Raw genomic sequence first — 25,296 nt, 5'->3', positions numbered from 1 at the left:
TTTAACAATAATATAATCTCATTCAGAGTACTCGAATAGTGTACTCTGGTTGAAGAGCAGAGGCCGAGGCTAAAACCACGGCGGCCTCTGTAAAACCCAGGCGTCGGAATCGTGCTAGGTCGGCGCTGCAGCGTCAAAAAGATGCCGCTCTTGCACTGTATCATCATGTGATGCAACAGCAAAACCGGGTGCTTGAACGCAGGACGCAGCGAGATCAGGAACTGGTTTCCAAGGAAGCTGCATCGCTTTCGAGAAAGTCTCCGAGAAGCCATGACATGTTCGACCATGGCTTCCAGCATCCATCTCGAATGGACAAGAGCAGTGGAGGAGGATACGGAGAGTTTGATTGCTGAAGAAATAGAATAAGAAGACGCACACAAGATTCTTTGTAGGGATAGGTTGATTACAAGCATCAACAGATTTCGACATGATCAACATTTATGAATTAATTCTACAGCTAGATGAATGAGATGAGCTTTGGATCTTCCAAATTTCTTAGAGGAGTTTTGTTTCAGAAAGCAACTGAAGATTAATGGTTAAACATCCACATCCCTCGACACCAAAAGGAGATCGGTGTCATCCTTCATGTTGTTGTATTTTATGGATGCAAAGATCTAATTTGCTATTGAGCTTTTAATGCTTTCCGTGCTGTGGATCGACCGTCGGCGCTGCATGAACATGACAACATCGTCACGTTCCGTTCGGCAATCAAACCAATCTAGGACTGTCAATTATAATCTTTCATTGTATTAGAGACATGCAGCAAACTGATATATTAACTTAAACTCGAGCATCAACTCTTATCATAACTCATGAAAGAAAACATTAGGTCATGCAAGCAACTCTTAGAGAGTTGAATTTCTCACTCTGTAGTGAGAAATCAAAACTGCATTTGGTTCATCATCAGAACGGGAATCGGAATATTATATACAGCTTACTGTTCAAAGTACCAGATAGATCATGATACAGCCATTTTCATTTATTAATCCTTTTGGTTGGCATCATTAAATTTCCATCAAGAAACACATTCATGACTTGGGTCGTTGATTCATATAAAGTTCAAACATTACATCGAAATGTAAGGGCTCAGTCGACAACATAGTAAAATCGAGCATCAATGCTAGACAGATAAGAGGACTGGAATTGGAATGAACCAGGAAGCAGTAGAATCACCAATTATTTCCATACGAATAAAGTTCATGGATCTACTTATTCTCATGCCGGTCAGGGCAAAGCAACACAAGGAAGAATACAGAGAGTGCTTTTTTGCTTCCCATCAAAATCAAAGTTCCAGCCTAAATAGTGCTGGTAATTGATGCAGGAAAAGAGACGATTTTTGCACACTAAAATGCAGACAATTGGCTAAGTGGATCAGAGTAGCCCATGGGCTGGTGGAAATGGAACCTTGCAACTGTGTCTCTTCCTAACAGTTTGTTCCAGACAACTCTGCTAGAGTTCTTAGTATTCTTGGGTGGAGATCTTTCATTATCATGTAACGCTTCAAACAATCATTGCAGTCACCGAGAAAAGCACACAAAAGATGAACTGACTGTTTAGGAGTTTTCAACGTATTTTTGATCCAAAAACGATGCCAAGCTAATGGAAGTGACATCAGCCTGCATGCGGTTTCCTGGTGATGCCATGCTTTAGTGAGATCCTCATGAGCTCAGCCTCCTCCCTGTTCTGGTAGCTGTATTGATATCTAATGACCATTACGTGTGTCGAGCAATGTATAGTTCTGGTGGGGCATACGTACCCACTTTTCCTATGACGAGACTTGGATGGGAAGCATAGAGTGCTTGTGATTGAATGGTGCATAGAGAATGAGGCAGAAGAAGATTGGGAGGCCATATGGGAATTTAGAAGTATTTGCGTTTAGCCACACATCGGATGTGACTTATGATTTGATCGGTATACGAGTTGCTATCCATCCCTAAGACGTCCCTTATAATAATGGTTTCGATGATGATTGTGGACCACGTCAGGGTTTCGTGTGCATCCAAGTACTTGACGAAACTACGTCAAAACAGGCCACAAACTCCTATGTGTAGTGCATCCTGTGGTCCTCTCGGCGCAGTTAACCGACTCTCTCTAACCTTCTCATGGCCGAGAAGGTCAGCTAACATGCATGCATGCATGCACACCCAGACCGTAACAGCAGATGTAAGCTGTTCCAGGGAGGAAAGACATGAATTGAAAAGGACCAACACATCAAGCAAGCTCAGAAGAAAAAGAGTACATGATGAAGTATCGGAGAAGCAATACCACTGGCAATCTTCTCTCACTTCTTCCTATGGGACACTCTCCCTGTGGATCGCAAATAAATCTCAATGCTGCTACGGGTGAAGATTCCATAACAGGCTCGGTGCGAAAGAAACAGGCAGAAACAAAGCATAACAGGATAGGGCACAACTGGTGCAGCTCCTGTTCTCTGGTTCATATTAATGTTTTCTCAGTACCCTATACACTTTCCAGGAATATATATATTATATATAATTTGATAAGGGGGACTGCTTGTACTTGAAGCTTGCTTGGGCATGTGATGTATCATTTAATTTAGCATATTAAATTTGGGGTCCATCGATTGTCCGACTGCTGATGTGCCTTGAGAATGAAGCAACATATGCATCCACACCCAGACCTCTTTTTCCCTGCAAACATCCTTCCTCATGCCAAAAAGGATCATCATGTCAGCACTTCCCAGTACCCATGTGAGCTCCTATCTCCCTCTTGCCAATTCAATCCCCGACTTAGTCATCTTGTTTTCCATTAGTTCTTGCAAGAAAAGAAGGCTATTGATCCAAAATCTTTAAGTTTACTGAAGAAATATACATGTTTTGGTGGGGAACTTTGATTAGGGGGACAAATCAGAGTTGGCTTTCTCTTTATATCTGTAAATCCCATGTACTAAGCTTACGTTTACGTTTTTTTGGTAACAGTGTTCAGTTTGGGTTCTTTGGAATGTGCTGTAACAGCCGTTTCCTGCTTTTGCTTTACTAGCTGAACCCTAAAGAAGACCTCAAAGGTAGACAGACCCTGTGTCTTTAACCCCTTGATTTAGCATAGTATCGAAGATGTTGTGTTTATCTACATGCTTGTTGCTAAGAGTCTTTTCCTTTTGCTCATGGGTTTCAGTTAAAGCATAAGGAATTCTGAGTTTTTGTGTGTGTGTGTGTGTCTCTCTCTCTCTCTCTCTCTCTCTCTCTCTCTCTCTCTCTCTTTTAAGAAGATTATTCTTGTAGATCATAACCCTAGTCTGGCCGGGCTTCTCCTTTTTCTTCTCTTCTCTTCTCTTCTTTCTTATTCTAGCATCTCCACTTACTTCCGCCTTTCGTTCTCCTTCCTTCCATACTCGCTTCTTCCGCTCAGATCTCCGGCTTTCGATCTGATTTTGATTCTGGAAAGCCATGCCTTTAATTGTTCCTTTTCTATGAGCTCGTTCTTTTGATGGTTAGCATAGTCGTAGTTTTCTTTCTTTTTTTTCCCTCCTCAGTTCTTCATCTTTTCTTCTTTACCTCTTTTTGTAATGAATTTAATCGGTGGTCTCTGTGGATCTCTATCCAGGATTTCTCAAATCGAGCTGCGGAAGTAGAAACCTGCTGCTGAGTTCTGAGAAGCTGATTCAAAGCCATGTTTTCGCTGGAATTGGATGCCAGTCATGGTGATTAGCACCTTTTCTTGAAGTTTCTACAACTCGGAGAACATCGACGCTGATGAAGCAGTCATGGATTTGAGTCATATCAGCAGCTCCAATCTCATCGACGCCAAGCTCGAAGAGCACCGGATGTGTGGAGCCAGCCAGTGTCCAAGCTGTGGCCACAGATTAGATCGCAAGCCGGTACGGTAATGTACAAGAATGGATGCCACCGCGATATATATATATATATATATATATATATATATATATATATATATATATATATATCTCTCTCTAACTCACTAAAGACAGCAGTAACTGATACTCAATGAAGCTAAGAACGCATAGCTTCAGTTGTAGTTCTTCATCTACTTGCATTACTTGTTTCTGCATTTAATAAGAGCTTTTGAGATAAGCAAAATGAAGTTGAAACAGTTGTGGCATGTATGGTTGAGAATTGTAGGACTGGGTTGGGCTACCAGCAGGAGTCAAGTTCGATCCAACTGACCAGGAATTGATAGAGCATCTGGAAGCCAAGGTCGAAGCAGCAGGACTGAAGTCCCACCCTCTGATAGATGAGTTCATACCCACAATTGAAGGCGAAGATGGCATCTGCTACACTCATCCTGAGAAACTTCCAGGTTAGAGATCAAGTCACATTAACTATATTATTTTATGCTTCCTTCCTTCCTTCGTTTGCCCCAACACACACACACACACACACTCTCTCTCTCTCTACTTTCGAAAGAAATCTTTTCTGTCGAATGTCATATGTTGTTTTCTTTTGTGGGTTCAAATCTTTCTCCTTTGTCTTGAAATCTATGATGCTGCTAAGTTACGCCAACGTCTAAGAAGTAGTTGCATCTGACAAGAAAAACTAGGCTTGTGATCCGACAGGGTCAGAGTTAGCTTCACTGCTCTCCGTGCATTTTGCCTCAGGTGTGACGAAGGATGGCCTCAGCAAGCACTTCTTCCACAGGCCATCCAAGGCTTACACCACCGGCACGAGGAAGAGAAGGAAGATACAGACGGAGTGCGACCTCCAAAGGGGCGAGACCAGGTGGCACAAGACAGGCAAGACGAGGCCGGTGATGGTGAACGGGAAGCAGAAGGGGTGCAAGAAGATACTGGTCCTGTACACAAACTTCGGGAAGAACAGGAAGCCGGAGAAGACCAACTGGGTGATGCACCAGTACCACCTGGGGGAGTTGGAGGAAGAGAAGGAAGGTGAGCTTGTGGTGTCCAAAATATTCTACCAGACACAGCCAAGGCAGTGCCATTGGTCGGATAAGAATGCAGCAGCTGCAGCGACCGTGGAAGGGATGGACCAGAGGAGGGACAGCGGGAGCGGGAGCTGCTCCTCCAAGGAGGTCATCGGCCAGAGAGACGAGATCTCTTCTGGGCCTGTCATCTCAGGGTACGGCGGCATGGAGATGCGCCACCACCACCATCTCAAGCCCGATAACTTCAGCTTTTCTCCCTTCAGGAAAAGCTTTGAGGAGGTGAGTTTTAGATGCACTTGCTACATGAATTCCCGCTGTAAGAAAAAGAAAACTTCTATGAACATTAAGAATCTAAGCATGCTGAGAGGAATAGTTATATGATAAGGCTTTTCTAGTTTATTCACAAAATGAAAAGACAAAAAAAGAAAAAAGGAAGACTTCACTTGGATCTTTGCTGATCTCATCTAAAGTGTCTCTGTGTCAAGTTAGTGCTTCCAAGGAAGGGCTCAGCCAAAAACTCCAACCAGTATTTATTTATTTATGATAAAAGAAAAGAAACAAAGTAATATTCAAACTTTCATTTGATCAATGCTTCAAATTCCTAAATTCTCTTTATCTTCTTAAATCAATGCATATGATTTGCACAGGAAAGAGTTAGTCTGTGTACCTTGATATGCTCTTCATGCTCTAGTATGTGCCGGTTGTTGAAGCTAGCTTTCACTATATGTTAGCTAAACTGTCACATCAAAGCTTACTCAAATCAGAAGCAACTCTAAGAAATCATGTATACTGATCATGATAGTAGTAGGCATCGACCTTTTCTTCATCTTGCTCACCATCCCTTAAAGAGGATGATAAAGAAGGTGAGGAAAAATGACTGATAATAATAAATGAATCGAAGTAATTACAGAGAAAGAAAAAGAAAATTCAATTGAGTTGCAAATGTGTGTGTTATGGCAGCAGGCCAGCTTGGGAGAAGCTGCAGCCAAGAGAGGAGAGCATGAGCACCATCAGATAATCCAGGAACAGCAGCAGCAGCAAAGCCATGGCGACAGGAGCATGGCCTTGCACATTACGAGGCCTACAAACCTCATGTCTACCTTTGTCTCTCCTCCTCCGATCCAGCAGACGTCGATCGTTCTTGATGACCCCTATCACGTCTCTGTTCTTCAGGCTGACAAGTATCAGGTACTTTTGCATGACAAATTTATATTCCATTTTGTATTAACTGTGACACAATGTGATTTTACATTCAGTAGAGCTGTAGAATGGAAAATGGAGAATTCACCTTACATACGAAATTGGACTCGAGTTGTTTTCTCAAGGAAACAAAAATTTGAGTCTTCAATATTAAGTTTATGGGTTAATCATCCCATCCTCACAACACAATGTTTTGTTCAAACAACTGATGATCAGCAATACATAATTCACCTTTTACAGGAAAATAATATCTTTTTTTATGTATTTTTGTGTTCTGACTTGGACCTGATAGTTTACTGGTTGGATGAACAACGAAAGTTCTGATGTTTTTTCTCTTCTTTTTTGTGGAACTTGGCAAATGGCAGCAGCAGCAACAACAACAGAAGCTGGATCACAGATCTACTTCTGGCCTGGAAGAATTGATAATGGGTTGCACTTCATCAGGCACAAAAGGAGTGAGTGTTCAAAACCCTAAATATATCCCCTTCATGCGTTGACAATTAGCATCATCAAACTTTCGTCTCTCTCTAGACACAAAATATTCATTATTGGATTTTGCTAGCCATGCCCAGCTACGTGACATGACAATACTATGCCTATTAGAACATGGACAATCTTGTCTTAGCAATCGAGATAACAACATATTCTTCAGCAAGCAATTAGTAATTGTTGAGAGGGCATGCTACAGCTTTATCGAGCAACATAAGATAGTTGGTGCCATGTGGCTCCTGTACCAGTCTAATATGTGAATCTAGACAAACACATTGTAATCTTCTTCTTGCACTTGAATGGCTTAATTCAGAGAATCTAGAAACAAAAAATGGAATCTACCCAAGGAGGTAGAGAACCCCAAAAGATCAGCTTTGTTGTCTTTCTTGAATGTTAAACCAGAGAACAAGTTTCTTCTACTGAAGTAAAGGAAACAAGTTTAAAGAAAGAATAGACATTTCATTTGTAAGATTTGTCTTCTACTGTAGGACTTACTATCTATAGACTCGTTCCAAAACTTCCTGATAGCAGCAACTTGCAAATTACTCCACTTGGAGCAGTATAATTCTGCCTTGACCTAAAAGTTATTCCTTGCATTTATTTTGAGAGGATGGAAAAGAAACAAGCAACACTTTCCCTTTTTCTTTTTTAGTAGCTACAGAAGACTCCCAGATGAAATGGCAATCTGTGCTGGAGAAATTTATGCTTCCTTGGTAACCTCTGCTGATGTCTATTAACCAATGTAGAATGAAGATTAACTTTCAAGTGTTCCAACATGCAACACCTGAATAGACAAAGCATTTCTTGTTCTAGCACAATCAAATGCTATTGTCTTTGTTTTCGATGCATCGATATAGATTGATCAGCCAGGATTTACCCCTTCAATTCTTACTCTTCTTGGCAGGAAGCACTAATTCCACAGACCCAAGAGACAGAATGGCAGTACTCATACTGGTCACCTGACAACCGAGATCATCATGGGTAATAACAAAGGGGAGGAAAAACCAAGAAAGAAAGGTAACAGAACATCATCATCATTATCATCAGTACATATACTTATGACGAAGTTACTCCAAGGAGCAGAAACTGGTGTGGGAAAAAAAGAACTGAGAAAAGAAAGAAAAGCAAACGTGTCCCCCTCCCCCGCCTCCCCTCCCCCCCCCCTCTCCTCTTCACCCGAGGAGGAGGTTCTCATAGGTCGCTGAAGGCGCATACGACTAATAATAACTCATTGTCCAATAAGCCAAGTTGGAGGGAAACAAAGTGACAAAGAGTGTTGGTGGAAAGAAAGAGAGAGAAGAGAGAGAAGAGGGAAAGTAAAAGAGACAGAAGACAAGGGAAGCAAAAGAAAAAGACAGCTGCTGCTGTTTGCTGACATTAGAAGGGAATGCCAAAATGCCTAGAGAACACACATCAAAATCAGCACTCTCATCATTGCTAATATCACCCATCATCAACTTTCATTTGGTGTTCAAAGTATAGCAAATAACTACGTTGACACACTTTTGTTCTCACTTTGTTCTTCATTTGTGGTTCTTTGGCTTACATGTTAGAAAAGAAAAGCCAGAAGGGAAGGGAAAGCTTTCAAATTAATGTTGTAGCGTTTGTTATTGTTTGGAAATTAACTTGTGATTTTTAAGGGGTAAGAGTGAAGAATAATAGTCCTTTTTCTTTTTCTTCCATCAGCAATTGTGTAGTCTACATATTTTATAATGAAATTTGAGGTGAGTCTTTGCTGATAGGATCCCAAGTGGAGTGACTTTGCTGATATTAGAGATAGAAATAAAATAAGAGTTATGTTATTTGCATTTGGTAAAACATGTGATTAACCTTAAAAACTTTGGTCGTTGTTAGGATCTTAGGGAAGTGTTTTTTTGCTTAGTCTTAGAGTTATTTGTATAAGTCACTGCTCTTTTTGTGATCTTACAGTAATATCAATAAATCGAAATTTATAGCAATATCATGTCCGACGACTCGTAAATCTACTTATTATTTTCTTCTATAATTTATAATATCAACAATTCATTTGCTGATTAGTAAAGTTCTTTCTTTAGGTGCATCATTATAAATAATTCAATGTTTATCTCCTTTCTTGAAAAGGATATTAAATGAAAACATAGAATTATGTCATTTTTTCCCTTGAAATCTATTTGAAACTCTCATGCTTTCTTGAAATTCTATGTATTTTCTCTCTTTCTATGGCCATTCAAATGATAATTTTTCAGTTGGATTTTTTTTAAATTTACAGTACTTTTTTTTTTTGTCTTATTCAGATTATAGTATTTGATATTTCTTTTTCTAACACTAACTATAAATCATCACAGCTTATTGTAAGTGTTCTTATATTTGAAGTTCATTAGTTGCATCATCTCAAAATAATACGATAACTTTATGTTTTTCATCTCGACTTGGGATCGGCATTAGCGGTGTTAGTCCGTCCATTCCCTAAGGAAAAAAGAGGAGTTTATTGGAGTGTTAGACCAATGATTTGAAAACATTTTAATCACATCATGTGAAATATTTGCGTCTCTATGTATCAATCAATGTCTTCTTCTTGAGTGGCTTTAACAAAGCAGTCTACTCCCTCTAAAAACCACCAAGAAAAAGCAGCAGTCGTCCTATGACTGCTTACAAGTAAAGAACTCTCTTCTCTGCTGCACCCGTTGGTACAGCTTTCCCACTTGAGTGTTGGAGCGCACACTGTTCTCTTTCCGACTCTTTGCTTTGGACATGAAAGAAAGAAAGTTGCCTCATGGAACCTTCTGTGAAGTTTCACAGCAGAAGGAATAAAGTGGTCATCACATAAAATTACACAACCAGCCTCCTCCTGCTTCTTCTTCTTCTTCTTCTTCTTCTTCTTCTTCTTCTTCTTCTTCTTCTTCTTCAATACATCACCTCTCTCCCTCCCACTGGCATTCAAATTTGCTTCATCAGATGCTAAAGATAGATCTTTCGCTCCCTCCCACTACAAAAAGAGGGAGTCGCATCATTTGACCGTCAATATATTGCAATGGTTCATGCAATTCCTGCATCAAAGAGCTGCTCATCAGCTTATGCGTGACCAGGACCAATACCGGATCATGTAAGGTCAATCATGCTGAGAATCCCTACACTTGAGTTCCAGGATCCTTGGCCAGATAAAGGAAACCGCTCGGTGGACGTAAGGGGAATAAGATCCAGCGGAGCATCTGTGTGCCCACCACCTGCGGAGGAGGCAGAAAAGAAGGCCATGTCTTCTTCACTCCCTCCGAAAAGCTAACCTTCATCTCTTTCTCTTCATGGGCGATTCTGGATGCTCTTCGAAAGGTGCGGTGAGGCCATCTTACCGCTCTCATGTGAGCATTCGGTCCCAAAAAGAAGTTGCAGGAGGAACTGTGCGGTGGAGGGAGAGAATAATAGAACATGGCCTTCCTTTTTGGATTCTCTTCCTTTTAGAATGATTCTTTAGTTATCACCTCGATTGCTCCATAACACCATGTTCATATATGATTTCAGAGTTAGGCATCATAATCTCAGATCTGTCTTGAAGACAAAAAAAATAAAATGAAAGACTATGAGTAACGTTGATCAAGAAAACATAAATGGAGAATCATGTAACATTTTTTTGGTGCTGCATCATTTGGTAATCAGTAGAAACAATCATGTTCTTGTTATTTGGCAAAAGGATTATTCCTAAAAGTCTTAAACTATAGTAGCAAATGATTCATAGAATTGTCATGTTGATCCAAAAATAAAAATAATGATACAAGCCAAGCCAAAGGGCAATGGCACAAAAGCCGAATAAGGATTGGATTTAGCCTGACTTTGTGGGCAGGCCAACAGAGGCCCATTTTGATAATTTTCCAAGTAATTCATCAACTTATAAAGATGAAGGTGTCAATCTCTCTTTACCAAAAAAATTGGATTGTAATTCATTCATTCGGAATAAGATAGCTTTAAGTGTTTGATATAACCAAAAAATCTCTTTTGTACATGATGTATTTGGTTTTCGGGATAAAAACATTTCAAGTACTTAATATTATGATCAAGATATTCTATTTATGCACAATGAATTTATCTAAAATAAATAATCAAAACATCTAACAAATCATCTAATGCAAATAAAATATCTCCTTAAACATATGGTACATCCATCAAAGACAAAAATATGTAATGTAATTAGAACATCATATTTATGTACAATAAATTTACTAAAAAACAACAAGACATCTAGTGTGATCAATGCTATCCAAACATCCCCTTCCTTCCAATTGATGCATCCTCTAGTGACAAAAAAAATAATCAAAAGTATCGTTTAACTATTTTTTTAACGTAGATAACAATAATCATGATTGCAAAAGGGATATTGTTCTTTTGGACGGACAAGCTCACATCCCCAAATTACAATCGGTGAGAAGGCAAACAAATATGACCCGAGATTCAATACATGGAGTTCAATTAACACGTAGCTGATATGTTACATCAGCATTACACCTAAATGTTAAAGGTTCCTTATTAAAATGATGGTTACAAAAAACTAATAAAATATAAGCACCCCCTCCAAGTTTGTGTTCTTCCTAACACAGTCAACTAAGCCTAAGCTCGTAAACCGCTTTATGTGTTTGTGGGACGCACCCCATTCCAATCTTTTATAAGAATGAAACAAGTGAGACATATATTTTCTACCACACGACTAAGAAGAGATGTGAGATATATACGTTTTCTGTAGTCGACACTATAACAAAAATATAATTTTACATTTAACTGCAGTAAGATATATTTTTCTAATCAAGAATAATGGCAATAGTTACCGTTGGGGAACGAATGTGTCGTGGCTGATGAGTTAGCACAGCTTGGTTCACGAATCGATGTCGGGAGCTTCCTATCGGTTGAGCTGGTTGTCGGAGTTGACTAGATTCTTTAGTCGGGGGGGGTGGGTTGGTCGATGGCTCACCACGGGGGCACCGGTCCGCGACTCTCGAGGTTGGGCTGCCTTTGTGCAAAAATGACCTTCGTCGAGTGATTCCTGACTTTGGCCCCTCCGACGAACAAGTCAGTTGTTTCCCCTTTTTTTCTTCCCTTTTTTGATGTCTTTATACTAGCGTGAGAGGGTCGATCGTACGTGGATTGACGTGGTGGACACAGTACCACATTAGTACGGATTCTGGCTTGGTGTGCGGAGCGTTGCCATCTCGGGATCATTGGGACCAGGCGTTTCGAACAGTGTCATAGGGGTATGAGTTTTGACGTGACGTGTGACATCAGTTGTAACGTATCCGCGAGGCAAACGTACCTTATCAATTACCATCGTGAAAAGATAAATATCTACATATTATTGCGGTAACTCAACCACAATAATAGATTGTTTCACCCCACAGTCGTCATGCATAGTAAAAGATTATATTTATTTTGTAGTAGTGGGGATGGGAATGAGATGGTAGTAAGAGTATATGCATTTTTCATCCTCAAGTGAAATGGTTTTTGATTAGTGTGAACATTTTATCTATCTCTTTCGGACTGGACGACTTCTTCTTCTATTCCGATTATGGATTATATTATGAGATAAACGCTTTACTATTGTGATAAGATATAAATACTTTACAACGTTGGTTTGTGGGTCGCTTTAAAAATAATGTCGGCCACGTTTCTCGCCTCGCTCACAGTGGCGGTGGGCGCATTCCTACAGTTGTGCGGGATTTCTGAACCGTGTCGGATTCCTGCCGCTCGTTCTTGACTTGTCCCTCTCACCGACTCGACTTGTACGACGGCGAGATGACGAATGGGACCCACTTAGGCTGATCCATGGGACGCCCGTTGCAGCCCGTCTACGGCGGGTGAACCCGACGGGGTGTCCTACTAATTGGGAATAAGTCAAAATTAAGCCCACGTGGCTCGTCAACGATTAAGCGTCGGAGACCGAATAAACTCCAGCATTCTTCTCCCAGTGCCGTATACCAATCAACTACAACCACGTCACGTCACGTCACGTCATTTAAGTGCGCCGACCAAGTTTTCCTCGACCACGACGCCACCATCGCCTCCTACGAATTGCCCACTCCTCTATAAATAACAACAAGGCTGCCATTACCTTCCCCTCGAAGTGAATCTTCGTCTCTCTTCATCGAAGGAAACCGTAGCGCGCACGAAACAGAGAACGAAAGCGAGAACAAGAACCACGAATACAGGGTTAGGGTTAGGGTTCTGATCCAATGGGGCCCTTCGGATTCCTTCTACTCTTCTTCTTCCTCGGGGTCGTGGCCGCCGAGTCACCCCAAACCATACTCCGGACCACGACCCAAGCCGTCGCCGCCTCCGCCTTCGCCTACGACCACCTCTACTGCGACAGCTGGAGGCTCTCGGTGGAGACCAACAACGCCAGGTTCTGGCGGACGGTCCCGTTCCGGTGCAGCGAATTCGTGCAGGAGTACATGAGCGGCGCGCGGTACGCGTCGGACACCGACATCGTCGTGGATGAGTCGCTGGCCTTTGCACGAAGCGTCCAGATCGCCAATGACGGGAACGACGCCTGGATCTTTGACGTCGATGAGACGCTGCTCTCGAATGTACCCTATTATGCCATCAACGGATTCGGGTATATCTTTGTATTTCCCTTCCTTTCGTCATATCTTTTTTTTGTTAGTGTTTAGTAGAACATTGATCGGAGAAAATCACGGTGATTTGAAGATATATTTGTGTAGAGTTCAATTCGAATTGATCGACACATGTTTTATGTGATCAGCTGTGGAGAAGAATATAATATGTTGAGAAGACTCCATCGAGAACAGAATATAAGATGTTTAATTTATCCGATAAATTCATGTGAATCCTCTTGCATGTTGGAACCAAATTTCCGGCCGTTACGAATCTATGAACTGAGGATCGTATTAAAAAACAATCTCAGTAACAATCAAGCTCATAAAACAGAGTATCTCAATATTTTCCTGGACATGAAAGGGGTAGTAGATTTTGTCAATGGGAGTCAATTTTAATCAGACAATGTAGATTATTTGTGGAACTTAAGGATAATTAAATAGCATTATGATCAACACCAAGAACATTGAGATTATGTTATCTGGAAGCCTCTTCTATAGTTATCAGTTTAGCATCAATGGGAATATTGGAACTCATATATCCCAATGAAGTGGAATAACCATATTTGAGTTTGATCATTATTCTTGAATACAGTTGATGATTGTTGCCATTAAAATTCTTTGCTTGATGGCCATTGGCAATGGTTGGCTATGTTAATAGTACTTTTGTTATATGGAATTGTGGTGGCCTTATTGAGCTACCTGTTGCAATCTGATTCGAAGGGATCAAATAAGAATTCTGTGTCAGTTCTCTAGCTTTTCTAGATTTAAAACCGGTTAGGTCTCCACGCTCTTTTTAAATTTTCACCTGAATGTTTATTTTTTTATTAGAGGAAAGATTGATTGGGTTGAAGTTTATGTTGGTTAGGAAGGTGTTGTCAAGTAATTGGGATATGTATAAATTTATTGAATTTGGTGCCTTAAAGAGAAAGTAAATCAAATTATAATATCAAATGATGTAAACAGAAAGAATAGAAAAGCAAACATATGATAGGCTTAAAAAATATATGTTTTGTTTACTTTTCCTTTCATATGTGTCAACTTTTACATATTTTGTATATGGTTTGTTTTGAGTAAGACATGATGAATTCTTTATGGAAAAAAATTATCCTTTCTTAGGCCTAATGGTCTTGACTATCTTTACCTCTATTTCTCATTAGTTTATCTAAATTTATGAATCTATTCACAGCTTATACCCCCCCACCTTTTCACTCTAATGATATAAGTTTTTGTTACATTTATTCTATATTGCATTAATTTGTTGCACCAAAGTATAGGTGGATTACTATGCCTCTCCATTATTGTATTACTACTTGAACATCACACTGTTATTATCATTATTATTATTGTAATTACTATCATTATCATTAAGTTGTATTTTGTTCTTTGCATTATCTAGAATCAAAACTAAGTATGTGTTCAATTCTGTTTGCTTTACAATTTCATAGAACAAAGGTCTTCAATGAGACTTCATTCAATGAATGGGTAGATAAGGCAAGAGCACCAGCTTTAGCAGCAAGTCTAAGGCTGTATGAAGAGCTCTTGGTTAGTGGTTTTCAGCTTATTCTGCTTACTGGCCGAAATGAAGCTCAAAGGAAGGCCACTGTGGAGAATCTATTGCACGCTGGGTACCATTCTTGGAGAAGTCTCATATTTAGGTTCGTTAATTTAATGGTCTTCCGTTTAAATGGTTCTGTTTCATCTCTTACAATCATTGTAGCACCAGATAATTTTAAAAGCTTCAAAGGGCATGCAATCTGAAGAATAATCAGTTTAAACGGAACAGCAAAAACTAGAAAATTATTTTGGTTCTTATTGATAATGATGTAATTAGCTTTATGAATATAGGAAAAAAATCAACTTTATTAGCACCTTTTTATTAGCGCATAAGATTGGCTTTTGAACTATGCTTGAAGCAACTTCTCTTTGTTTTTTAGTATGGTTGAAGCAATAAATACTGTGTCAGATAGGTTTTATTGGTGAATAGATTTTGTTTTTGTGGCATCCGACTTTTGCTCCAATGAGTTGATACGTTAACAAGCACTGTATAAGTAAAATATGATATTTCAGTGTCATCGTAGTTTAGAACTGAGCTAAATAGAAGCTGTAAAGTGTATGTTTACTAATAACTTAGGAAATAAGTCTTTCAACATAGCAGAGATATTCCCAGTTCTATTGAGTCTTTTGGATCGAGGTTGCTACTTTTTTCTAATTGTGCAAAAATCCTAGTGGGTGGTGTATATGTATGCAAAAGTTTGCTGCTTATAATCGTGTTGCGTGCTTGGTTTCTCTTCGATTTGTGTGAATTTTCTATAAAAGTTGACATGTTAAATAATTGGTGGGTGCCTAGATAGATGTTCATAGATTTGACATGTTGGTAAGGATTCTAATAATCTTGTTGTATGCTTGATTTCTCTTGGATTTGTTTGAATTTTCTACAAAAATTGACACCCTAAATAATCGGCGCCTAGTTGTTTTCACATTTTGCATATTGGTATGGCTTCTCATAATCTTGTAGGATGCCGTGATCAAATTTTCTGTTAGAGTGGGCATCTGAAATAATTTTGTGCTCCGATGCTTATGGATTCTGCACCTGCAAATATCTATTGAAATTGTGGTGCGACAGGGAGGACTCTGATATGGGCAAGCCTGCGGTGGTCTTCAAATCAGGAAGGCGGGCAGAGTTGGAAGGTCAAGGATTCAGGATTCTGGCCTCCTCAGGGGATCAATGGAGTGACTTGCTGGGGTTTCCGATGGCCCAACGATCTTTTAAACACCCAAATCCCATGTATTATATCGGTTGATCTAATGATCTCTGATTGACCGACTGCTTGATTGATTGGACATCTCACCCTCAAATGTAAAATGCTTTCCATGATAGAATCTTCTATGGATACAAGTATGTTCGCAAATTGTATTAATGCTCTATTGGATCTAAATCATGAGCAAGTCAAAATTGTTCTTAGTATCCTGCAGACCGAACAAAGGTGCAAGTGAAATTGTATTATTTGCTCTAATATGACCACAGGTGTCGTAATAAGAAGTGAAATTAATTACGCACATATTGGCTATTTTCTAATTGCCGTCGGCTAAATAGATTCCACTTTTTAACAGGGCTCAGAAATGTACATGTTGGTAAAGTTGCATTGCTCATAGTTAAATTGATGTTAACCCGAGTCCAGTTTACGAAGACGGACATTATGTCCGACAGTCAAAAGGCCATTCGATTTCACAATAACATGATTTAGAAACTGTGGGTGTTTGAGATCCAATGAATAATTCGACAAAGAGAACACAACAAAATTAGCAAATCTAACATTTTGCTTTCCAAATGAAAGCATAATGATGGGGATTTTTTTGTTACCCGAGAACTCTTCTGATTGAATTGCACCGCAACATTGATGGCGTTCAAACTTTCTTAAGGATGCGTACATCATATTTGCTGTGGCCAAGTCCTGCTCATGGAGGATCACCAATCAATGGGAAAATATAAGTAACAGGTGGGAGAAAGTTTCAATGATGTAAGTAGCTTTAAAGATAATGTTCTTAAGGAACAGTGCAAGAATCTGATAATGTTTACAAAAATTTGATAGGATCGTCAAATTCTCCTACAACAAGAGATACTACCATGGTAACATGTAACGCTGACCAAATACTGCATCAATCTGAAGAGAGACAAGTCGGGGATTCACAGGTCGGCAGAAAGCTCTCATAAACTAAAGCATTTAGCAAAACTATTACTTCCTAAATTCAATAGCGTTATAAGTTTTGATGATGGGAAACAGTGCTGCCCAATCTTTCCTTGATATATAAGAGAGCATCTTAAGCCATATCTGAATTGCAATGCTCTTGAACTGGCCACGTTTCACAGGCGCAGATAGAAAATTGATCTAATTTGTTTTATTTGCAAAGCAGTAGCTTCTGTTACAACACCATTTATAGTTTAAATCCATACAATGGTGAAGCAGAAAGGCAGAAGGATGTCATTCATACCTCAATTATATCATCACAAAGCCACAGCATAGCTCTCTTGCTTCATTTTCATTAGGTTGTTCTCTATGTCTCGCAGTACAGGTCTATACCTGCACAAAACAACGGAAACAATTTACTATGAAAAAAAAAAGGATGAAACAAAACTGGAGAGGGTAAAGAATAAAGCACTACAGGCGTATGAGTGTGTTATATGCTTGGGCAGCACGTCTGTGCTCAGCAGTGAGGTTCATAACCTCTGCAGCCAATGCGTCACCTCTGCTCTGTTCTTTTGCCAACTGATCCTAGAGCAAATGAACCAAGAAAAAAATGAGTATTAGTGGATTCCAACTAATATGTCCATGATGACATATCAATCTGTATGTCACTAATATAACTTACTGTTGAATTAGCACAGGTAATCAATGATATTTTAGGTATTTTAGCAGGTCATTTACAACATTTTTTGTGCTAAAAAAATCAATATGAACATTCTAATAAATATCTTTAACTGTGCCAATATCCTACAGAGCACATCCTATCAGAACCATCCTGTGACGAGTTACATCACTGACCCACACAGCTCAGTACAAACTACCAAGTGCTACTTGAGTTCAAAAGACTTCATGAAAAAGAATGTTTATATGAGTTTTAGATTATCAGAATTTAGCACCTCGCTCATGCGAAAAGCGGGAAAGAAGTCTAGAATATTTTAAGATCCAACTATCATACTATAAATAATTAAGAGCACATATTACACTACCATTATATTTATTATTTCAATAAATTTGCAAATAAAGATATGAAAAACTAATATTTAAATTGTGTAGACTATAATACATTTTCTTGGTAAAAACTGATGCACTATATAAGATTTCATAGTGGAAAATATAGAGCATATTTTGGTTTTCCTAGAAACTCAAGTTTCCAATAATGACATTCTCAATCTTACTCCAACAACTAACCTTAAGTGACAAATTTTCAGAAGCAACTTCTGATGGGTCAGATGTTCTCCCTTTGTCACCTTCAACATCTGATTGAATATTGCTATCACTTGTTTGCGATGGGCTGGCTTGTTCAGACCTGAGTTTGTCAAGCAGGTATCGAAGCTGTTCATTTTGTTTCAGACAGTCCTTCACCTGTGAGCTACATGATTAGGACACTGACCCATGCACATGAATCACCTACCAGTTTCATCCATATTCTAAGCACGATAAGCTGTCAAAGTATAAGAAATGAATATCACGAAGGAAGCTTTACTTGCTCAGTAACGTTATTGTTTTCATGAAAAGTGAAAATCTTAATTATCTTTGCAACGTAGCCAAAGCTACATCTTGATACGTCTCAGATAATGACAGGCAAATGGACTGAACCATCCTAAATACAATAAAACAATCTCTGTGAAAAGTAATAAAGTTCAATCTGAAAAAGATGACACTAAAAGTAGATCTAAAGAATATGATATTAATGTCCCTTAAGGTGAAAAACAATGTTCTCGTTTTCATGAATGATAACCCTGCAGAAAGGTTGGTAATAACATATAAATATTTTGCAAAACACATATGCTTTGGCAAAATGTATGCATTAATAAATTAAATGAATGGACATGGCTTTTACATGCTTTAACTGATATGACAACATCCTTGAGGTAATAAGACACCCCTAAGCCAAGTTACTCAAAATCACATACAGCAAAAGGACCAATGTATGATGTTTGTGTCAACATATGCAAGTCAACAACTTTGTGTTATGAATGAATGTAGGCAAACGAGATGACTAAACCAAATAGAATAAGAGGAATGATGAAGACTCTGCTCCTTATTTACAATGACAATATTGACAGTGATTTGGAGAAATTGATGGATTACTTAAGAGTAACCAAATATAAGCAGCCTTTGTCATAATAGGAGAAATAAAACTTATCCAGGAAAGGAGAATAAGATGTACAATACCACAGACAAAAGAAGTGGAAAGTTGATAAATCCCAATTGAAAATAGGAAATGTAGCCCTTGATAAATGTTTAACAAATACATCCTAAAGTCCCAGATAGATAGGATCATGTATTATACTTCTTTTATTATTATGCACCATTTAAACAAAGATAATTGTGATATACTCAATTAAAAAGTTACTGTCCACTCATTTGAGCAATGCAGTGTACCTGGTTCTCCCACTGCACTGCTAGCCCCATTGCTTCCTGATATGAAGTTGACAAATTGGAGTTCTCCTCAAACAACCTCTCTATCTCTGTAGACTGAGAATCAATCTGCCGAGACAAGATGGACATAGTCAAAAAAAGGAAGTCTATGCTAATGCATAAGAAGAAGAAATACCTCCATCAGTCGTTTCTGTCTACGCTAATGGATAAGAAGAAGAAATACCTCCATCAGCAGTTTTTGTCGACTGCTTTCAAGTCTCTCAACCATAACTGCCATATCATGCAACTGCTTTTCAAGTTTCTCCTTGTCCTGATGCCAAAGACATTGACATAGTAGATGCCATACTAAAATAGGTAAAGAATACTGGGAAGTAACATACAAGGACTAGGAAGAACAATAAAGCATCTAATTAATGGCTGTGGTGGTTATATAAAGGAATAAATCAGAATTCATGCAACATTTATGTTTTCATTTATTTGATGGCATAATATAAAAGATTTATTCTAGTGAAACGACGAGAATACAGCAAAGCAAGTGAAATGAGAGAAGCAGCCAGCAAATTAGGAACTTACTAACAACTAACAGTTTCATGCATAAGTATTACACCAAAACAAATTTTGGCATGAAAATCAGCCCATAAAAGCCAATCCCAGGTTAAAAATAAACTGAGATGGGAAAGTATAATAGACCGACAGTGAAAAGAAAATGTTATACAAATTAAGTGAAATGATAGATCAGATGATACATAAGGAAGATTTGACCTTAATGTCTAAAGAAAATTTTTTGCAAATAAGTATAATATTAAAGAAAAACTCTCGTGAAAGACAACCATCCAATGTGGAAAGCATACTGACTTGAAAATTATGGAAAAGCATATTGACTTGATAATTATCTTAAAGAAAAACACTCATGAAAGACTACCATCCAATGTGGAATATAAAAACCTTGAAAAACAATTTATACACTAATAATACTAGCGTTAAAAACTATCTGAACATGCATTAATTAAACAGAAACACATACAAAAATAGCCTTGGTACAAGATAATAAAAGTGAAACAAATGAACATGTATTAGCCAACAACTGGCTTTCACTTAATTGTCAGAAGAGGCCAAAAGAAAACAAACATTGAATCATGTGACACAAAAGAATACGTGAACATAAAATTGTTCTCTTCTTCAATTAATTATAGCATGAAACAAACTATATAGGGATCCTCAGAATTTGTGATTTACCACTGAAATTGCCTTGCGCACAGCTAAATCTGAAGCATTTTCTGCACCCAAAGAAGATAAACATGGTGAAAAATATTGCCAAATAAAAAGCACCATTCTATAACACCAAAAGAATACTTCACACTCATGTGTTTGACTAGTGGTTCTAAAATAAAGTGATTAAAATTTAAAAACACACTTGGTCTTCTCGTGGATTATAAGAAAACATCATTTACTTGGGGGTACCTGAAATCTTCTTGGTGAAAGATGCAATTTTATCTTCCAGCTCTTTCTTTTCAGCCATTAGGGAAGAACTGCGGAACTGTTCTTCAGATAGTTTCTGCTGCTCTTGTTGTCTCAACAGTGAGATGTGCTGTATTAAGCAACAAAACAACATATGGGTTTAAAAGATTAAACTATCGATTAAAAATAAAATTGTTAAAGAAAGAAATACATACATACTTACCTGTAACTCGGTTTTCAATTCCATTATTTCCTTTTCCAGGGAAAGAACATGATCTGGTGAGTTACCTAATGGGACACTGCTAAACGAAGTCCCTAGACCTTGTTGTTGCAGTGAATTTAATTCTGCTCTTAGAGCTGCAGCATCCTGTTCAGCCTACTGACAAAAGCAGTATCAGTAGTTGAAACATTTTGATTCCAACTCAACAATCATAAATTACATACTCGGTATTGCTCCTCTTCTGCCTCCTTTAATCGTTTCTTAATGGTCCGAAGTTGGGACAAAGCATCTTCCTACATAAATATTCAAGTGCTAATTGAATAATCAATATTAATCATTATAGTAAAGTAGTTATTTCTAGCCTAAAATTCAATATTGAATACCCTGGCAACAATTGCTGCATCTTTTTCAATGGAAGCATCCTTCAGAGACTTTCTCAAGGAGGGCAAGCTATTTTGTTCCTGTAATAGATGAACCAAAGGGAAACTAAAAGGTTAACACAATTTTGACATGTTATTAGGATACATGATCTACAATATAATATGTAACCCAGAGTTGTTTTACCAGATCACTTAAGTGCTTCCTCAATGAATCAATTTGAACTTCCTTTTCATCAAGCTGTGAACATAAATTTTTTGCATGAACTTTCTTGATGCCTATCATAAAGGAAAAGTTATTTTAGCAGAATACCGTCGCTAACAATTTCTGATTTTCACTCTCGAGTTCTGAATTCTTATTCTCAAACTCCTTGATTCGAGATGCCACTGCAAAAGAATCTCTCTGCATATGAAACAGAGAAACATCTAGTCAACTTTAAAATCATTTGACTATGAATAGATACGACTAGAACTTAAAAAACTATCTGCATTATCTCATTTCTAGAATGATATGAAAGCATGCTTACTTTGGTATAATATAATTATTCAACACAAAAGGTGGTATCCTATACAAAGGAAAGTAATTTTTAAGAGTCCTGCACAGTCATATTGAGATATGTATATTGTTATACAGACAATGAGTTAAAAATCAGCTGATTCTGATAATTCATAACCTCAAACTATGATTATTATGAAGATCTCCATGTACAATGATTGTAGGTTAAGAAATATCACTGTATCAGCAGTTTAGGGTTTCCAAATTTCAAAATTAACTCATAAAGTTAAAGGAACCCCAAATGTAAAAAATAAAAAATTGATAATCATACACAGCAGAAAAAACATATAAGCCCTAATGAGTTAAAAATCAGCTGATTCTGATAATTCATAACCTCAAACTATGATTATTATGAAGATCTCCATGTACAATGATTGTAGGTTAAGAAATATCACTGTATCAGCAGTTTAGGGTTTCCAAATTTCAAAATTAACTCATAAAGTTAAAGGAACCCCAAATGTAAAAAATAAAAAATTGATAATCATACACAGCAGAAAAAACATATAAGCCCTAAATAAGTTGATATCATGGATGACTCAATTTCATTAATTGTTGCTCATGCCAGTTTATAGTTCTGAAGTCATGTCAAGTTTGACACCATTTATTTCTATTCAGAACTTATGGTGAATTTGTAGTGGAAAATAAGTTCTGGACGGTTCAGAGGCTTGCATGTCATTTTTTGAATTGACATGCCACTAGTAATATAAAACCATTCACATTTAAGTCACGGTCATATGTTAAATGAAAACTAGAACCCGACATTGAAACAAACAATGGTCTAGCAACATTAGCGCCTTTTGTTACCATGAAGATGGAGCAACTAATTGGCTGAACACAAGTTATAATACAAATTAACAAATTGATCTACAGCGCTATATAGTTTTTCGACCTACGATATTTTCAAGTGGAAGATGGAACCATTAAATGGGCAAGTGATGGTAAAAAATCTCATCTAACGTAATAGAGGAAAAGAATAAAATAATCAACAGAATAAATCAAAAGCAACCATCAATTATACAACCCAAAATGACCTCACCAAGTTGGTGAAAACTTAAGACTCAGAAAGATAGGAAAGAAACACAGTGATTGAAAATCAGCCATGACTCTTAAGAACTATAATTGCATTTTCTTTCTCGGTCCACAAGAACGATGTGGATCACTCTTCATATCTATGAACTTTTCCATTTACTTGATAATAAAATAATCTTTCGACAAACTAGTCTTAATCAAAAAAGTGATGAAGACCAACTACTGAACATACTGGTCAGGAATTATGGGATTTAACGCTTTCTTTTCAAGTGTAATCCTTCTAGTTCATTTTCCATTTTTCCCTCTCTCTCTCTCTCTCTAAAATTTTGTCACAGCAAAAATAGTCACCTCAATTTATTTTAATCATCATTCTTTATCCCTGTGTGCGTGCTCTAAATTAAACACAACCGCAACATAAAAAAGAAACAAACAAACAAACAAAAAAAGAAGAACTCGGCGGACACTGAGATCATTGTGAAAATAAGCCCAGAATCCACTGAATCAAGGAAAATTAGGAGAAAAATTATATAAACCTCTAGAGGCATCGATCAAGAGAAGATGTAACAAAATACAATGTAGAACTTGTACAAAACTGATAGAATAAGATGGCATCGTTAGGTATCAAGTAAAAGACCACAAAGAAGAGTAACCTCGGCTGTCGATCGGACGCCGCCTTCTGATCTCTGCATGCCTACAAAACGCGAAAGCGAAACAGCAACTCTCCAGAAATAGAGAAGGTAACGAACGATTAGGGAAAGGGAAAGACGAGGGAGAGCGAAGCACACCATATGGATTGGCAGATTCGAGATCCGAGCCAGAGGGGACCTTGTGCAATCGCTCGGCCGCTCGCTTCTGACGGATTTCTTCCAACTGGAATGGGAACAAGGAACCGTTGCAGATCTGGAGGGAGAAAGAAGAGAAACGAGATGGGGAGGGTGGAGGCTTAAGAGATTCAGTACCGTTCGTCGACCGCGGGATTGAGCATCCATGGCGAGGCGAGGGGCCAGCGGAGAGAGGAGCGGCGAGATTGGGCTCGATCTCGTCGACCGAGTTCTCCTCCTGTTTTTGGTTTTTTTTTTTCTCTTTCTCCTCTGATGCGACCGCAGCCAACCCGACTTAGATTTTGTTGCGTGTTTCTTTCTATTTCTGTTTGTTGTTTCTTATCTTTGTTTTCCATGAAAACAGAATTCGACGGAAACACGATTCGTAGAAACTTAACGTTGTTTCTGTTTTCAAAATTTGAAAACGCATTCGTCATCTTCGAAAATTTTCCACAGCCTAAATTGTTACGCCGCCTCATACGACCAAAATGTTGTCAGTCATATATTCAAATATTATTATTTTAGACAAATTCCTTTAAAAACTTTCACGTTTCCAATTTTTTCTGACAAAACGTTTTTCTTTTTATTTTTTTCTATTTTTTTATTTTTTTCTGACAAAAGTTTCACGTTTCCAATTCCTTTGGTCATTCTCTGTGATGACCCCCTTCGCCTCGTTGCCCCATCGTAGTCATCTCTCTACGCTACTCATGCTCCATTGTGAGTTGCCTTTCACATTGTAAGGTTTTCATCATCAACTCATTATATTCGTCATATTATTTGAGCATGTCTTTTTTATCATGGCCACTATCATTATCTACAAGATTACTATACATAGAGCCTTAGCCTCACTTTTGTGAAGCCTTCATCCTTTTTGCTTATTACTCTCTCATTGTTACCCCTATCTCCAAGGACAATGAGGGATAGATGGTGCTAACAACATGGGAACGAGCGAGATGAAAGTGTACGAAGGAAGTAAGGGATAAGCAAAGGGTAAGACTATCAGCACTATCCCTCACCCATTCTTAAACAGTTAGTGGTCACGTTATCCTCTTGTTCCTTATCTCCCCTTCTTGGAGAAGAGGGTGATGAGAGAAACGATAAGAAGATTAGTCGATATGTGAAGAGGCATAACGGACAAAGATAATAGCTATACGAAGGGGTGGAAGTGACCATGCGAAGGTAATGGGGTCGAGGTTATGAGGACGACGACGAGGATCTCACAATAGTGACAAACAGCTATAGCAATAATATCATATTTAAAAAAATAAATATTATTCTACATAAATAAAGTAAAAAAAAAGATCTATAAGAAAAAAAAAATAAAAATTTAGATTTTTTAAAAATGTGTTCTATTATTTTTGTGAAAGATTTTTTTTTTTAATTATGACAAAGGGGAAACAACCAACTGGTTAATTTTGAGAGAACTTTCGAATCTTACTGTCAAAAGACAGTTAATTAGTCGATGTCTCTTACGTTTACTTGCAATTGATTAAAACGATGGAAAAATAGTGAAATTTGACGCGTTTTAATGTCACATTATCTCTTCAAGTCTAATGATTGTTTCCGTGAAGATACGGATAATTAATATG

The 25,296-nt window shown here is 38.0% G+C and overlaps 3 protein-coding genes across 10 annotated transcripts; 2 read left to right on the top strand and 1 right to left on the bottom strand.

Moving 5' to 3' along the window:
- The first annotated feature begins 2,626 nt into the window (after nucleotides 1–2,626).
- LOC135607783 (NAC domain-containing protein 75-like) lies at nucleotides 2,627–8,288 on the top strand. 5 transcript variants are annotated; one of them, XM_065099866.1, is made up of 7 exons: nucleotides 2,627–2,711; nucleotides 3,565–3,838; nucleotides 4,101–4,278; nucleotides 4,577–5,139; nucleotides 5,821–6,048; nucleotides 6,426–6,515; nucleotides 7,454–8,288. In XM_065099866.1, the coding sequence occupies exons 2-7, from the start codon at nucleotides 3,725–3,727 to the stop codon at nucleotides 7,532–7,534; spliced, it is 1,254 nt and encodes a 417-aa protein (XP_064955938.1). In that variant the 5' UTR covers nucleotides 2,627–2,711; nucleotides 3,565–3,724; the 3' UTR covers nucleotides 7,535–8,288. The 5 variants fall into 5 exon arrangements, with proteins under 5 accessions (XP_064955938.1, XP_064955948.1, XP_064955959.1 ...); XM_065099876.1 differs by lacking the exon at nucleotides 2,627–2,711 and adding an exon at nucleotides 2,904–3,025; XM_065099887.1 differs by lacking the exon at nucleotides 2,627–2,711 and adding an exon at nucleotides 3,215–3,450 and having other exon boundaries at nucleotides 5,824–6,048.
- A 4,332-nt stretch (nucleotides 8,289–12,620) lies between these two features.
- LOC103975365 (acid phosphatase 1) lies at nucleotides 12,621–16,086 on the top strand. 2 transcript variants are annotated; one of them, XM_009390315.3, is made up of 3 exons: nucleotides 12,621–13,120; nucleotides 14,567–14,776; nucleotides 15,745–16,086. In XM_009390315.3, the coding sequence occupies exons 1-3, from the start codon at nucleotides 12,738–12,740 to the stop codon at nucleotides 15,920–15,922; spliced, it is 771 nt and encodes a 256-aa protein (XP_009388590.2). In that variant the 5' UTR covers nucleotides 12,621–12,737; the 3' UTR covers nucleotides 15,923–16,086. The 2 variants fall into 2 exon arrangements, with proteins under 2 accessions (XP_009388590.2, XP_064955916.1); XM_065099844.1 differs by lacking the exon at nucleotides 14,567–14,776.
- A 259-nt stretch (nucleotides 16,087–16,345) lies between these two features.
- On the bottom strand, nucleotides 16,346–24,004 carry LOC135607768 (spindle pole body component 110-like). Of its 3 annotated transcripts, none has more exons than XM_065099833.1 (16): nucleotides 23,846–24,004; nucleotides 23,672–23,756; nucleotides 23,537–23,577; nucleotides 21,615–21,704; nucleotides 21,489–21,542; nucleotides 21,308–21,385; nucleotides 21,149–21,217; nucleotides 20,928–21,080; nucleotides 20,708–20,834; nucleotides 20,483–20,523; nucleotides 19,470–19,556; nucleotides 19,250–19,354; nucleotides 18,053–18,226; nucleotides 17,283–17,386; nucleotides 17,112–17,200; nucleotides 16,346–16,573 (listed from the first exon to the last, which is right to left on the bottom strand). In XM_065099833.1, exons 1-15 carry the CDS (start codon nucleotides 23,873–23,875, stop codon nucleotides 17,125–17,127), a joined length of 1,314 nt encoding a protein of 437 aa, XP_064955905.1. In that variant the 5' UTR covers nucleotides 23,876–24,004; the 3' UTR covers nucleotides 16,346–16,573; nucleotides 17,112–17,124. The 3 variants fall into 3 exon arrangements, with proteins under 3 accessions (XP_064955905.1, XP_064955897.1, XP_064955891.1); XM_065099825.1 differs by having other exon boundaries at nucleotides 17,283–17,392; nucleotides 23,846–24,003; XM_065099819.1 differs by having other exon boundaries at nucleotides 17,283–17,392; nucleotides 23,537–23,756; nucleotides 23,846–24,003.
- Between the last annotated feature and the right edge of the window lie 1,292 nt (nucleotides 24,005–25,296).

The sequence above is a fragment of the Musa acuminata genome, chromosome BXJ1-2, assembly GCF_036884655.1.
Source record: "Musa acuminata AAA Group cultivar baxijiao chromosome BXJ1-2, Cavendish_Baxijiao_AAA, whole genome shotgun sequence".
Lineage (NCBI taxonomy): Eukaryota > Viridiplantae > Streptophyta > Magnoliopsida > Zingiberales > Musaceae > Musa > Musa acuminata.
This window is presented reverse-complemented; position numbering and strand designations above follow the sequence as displayed.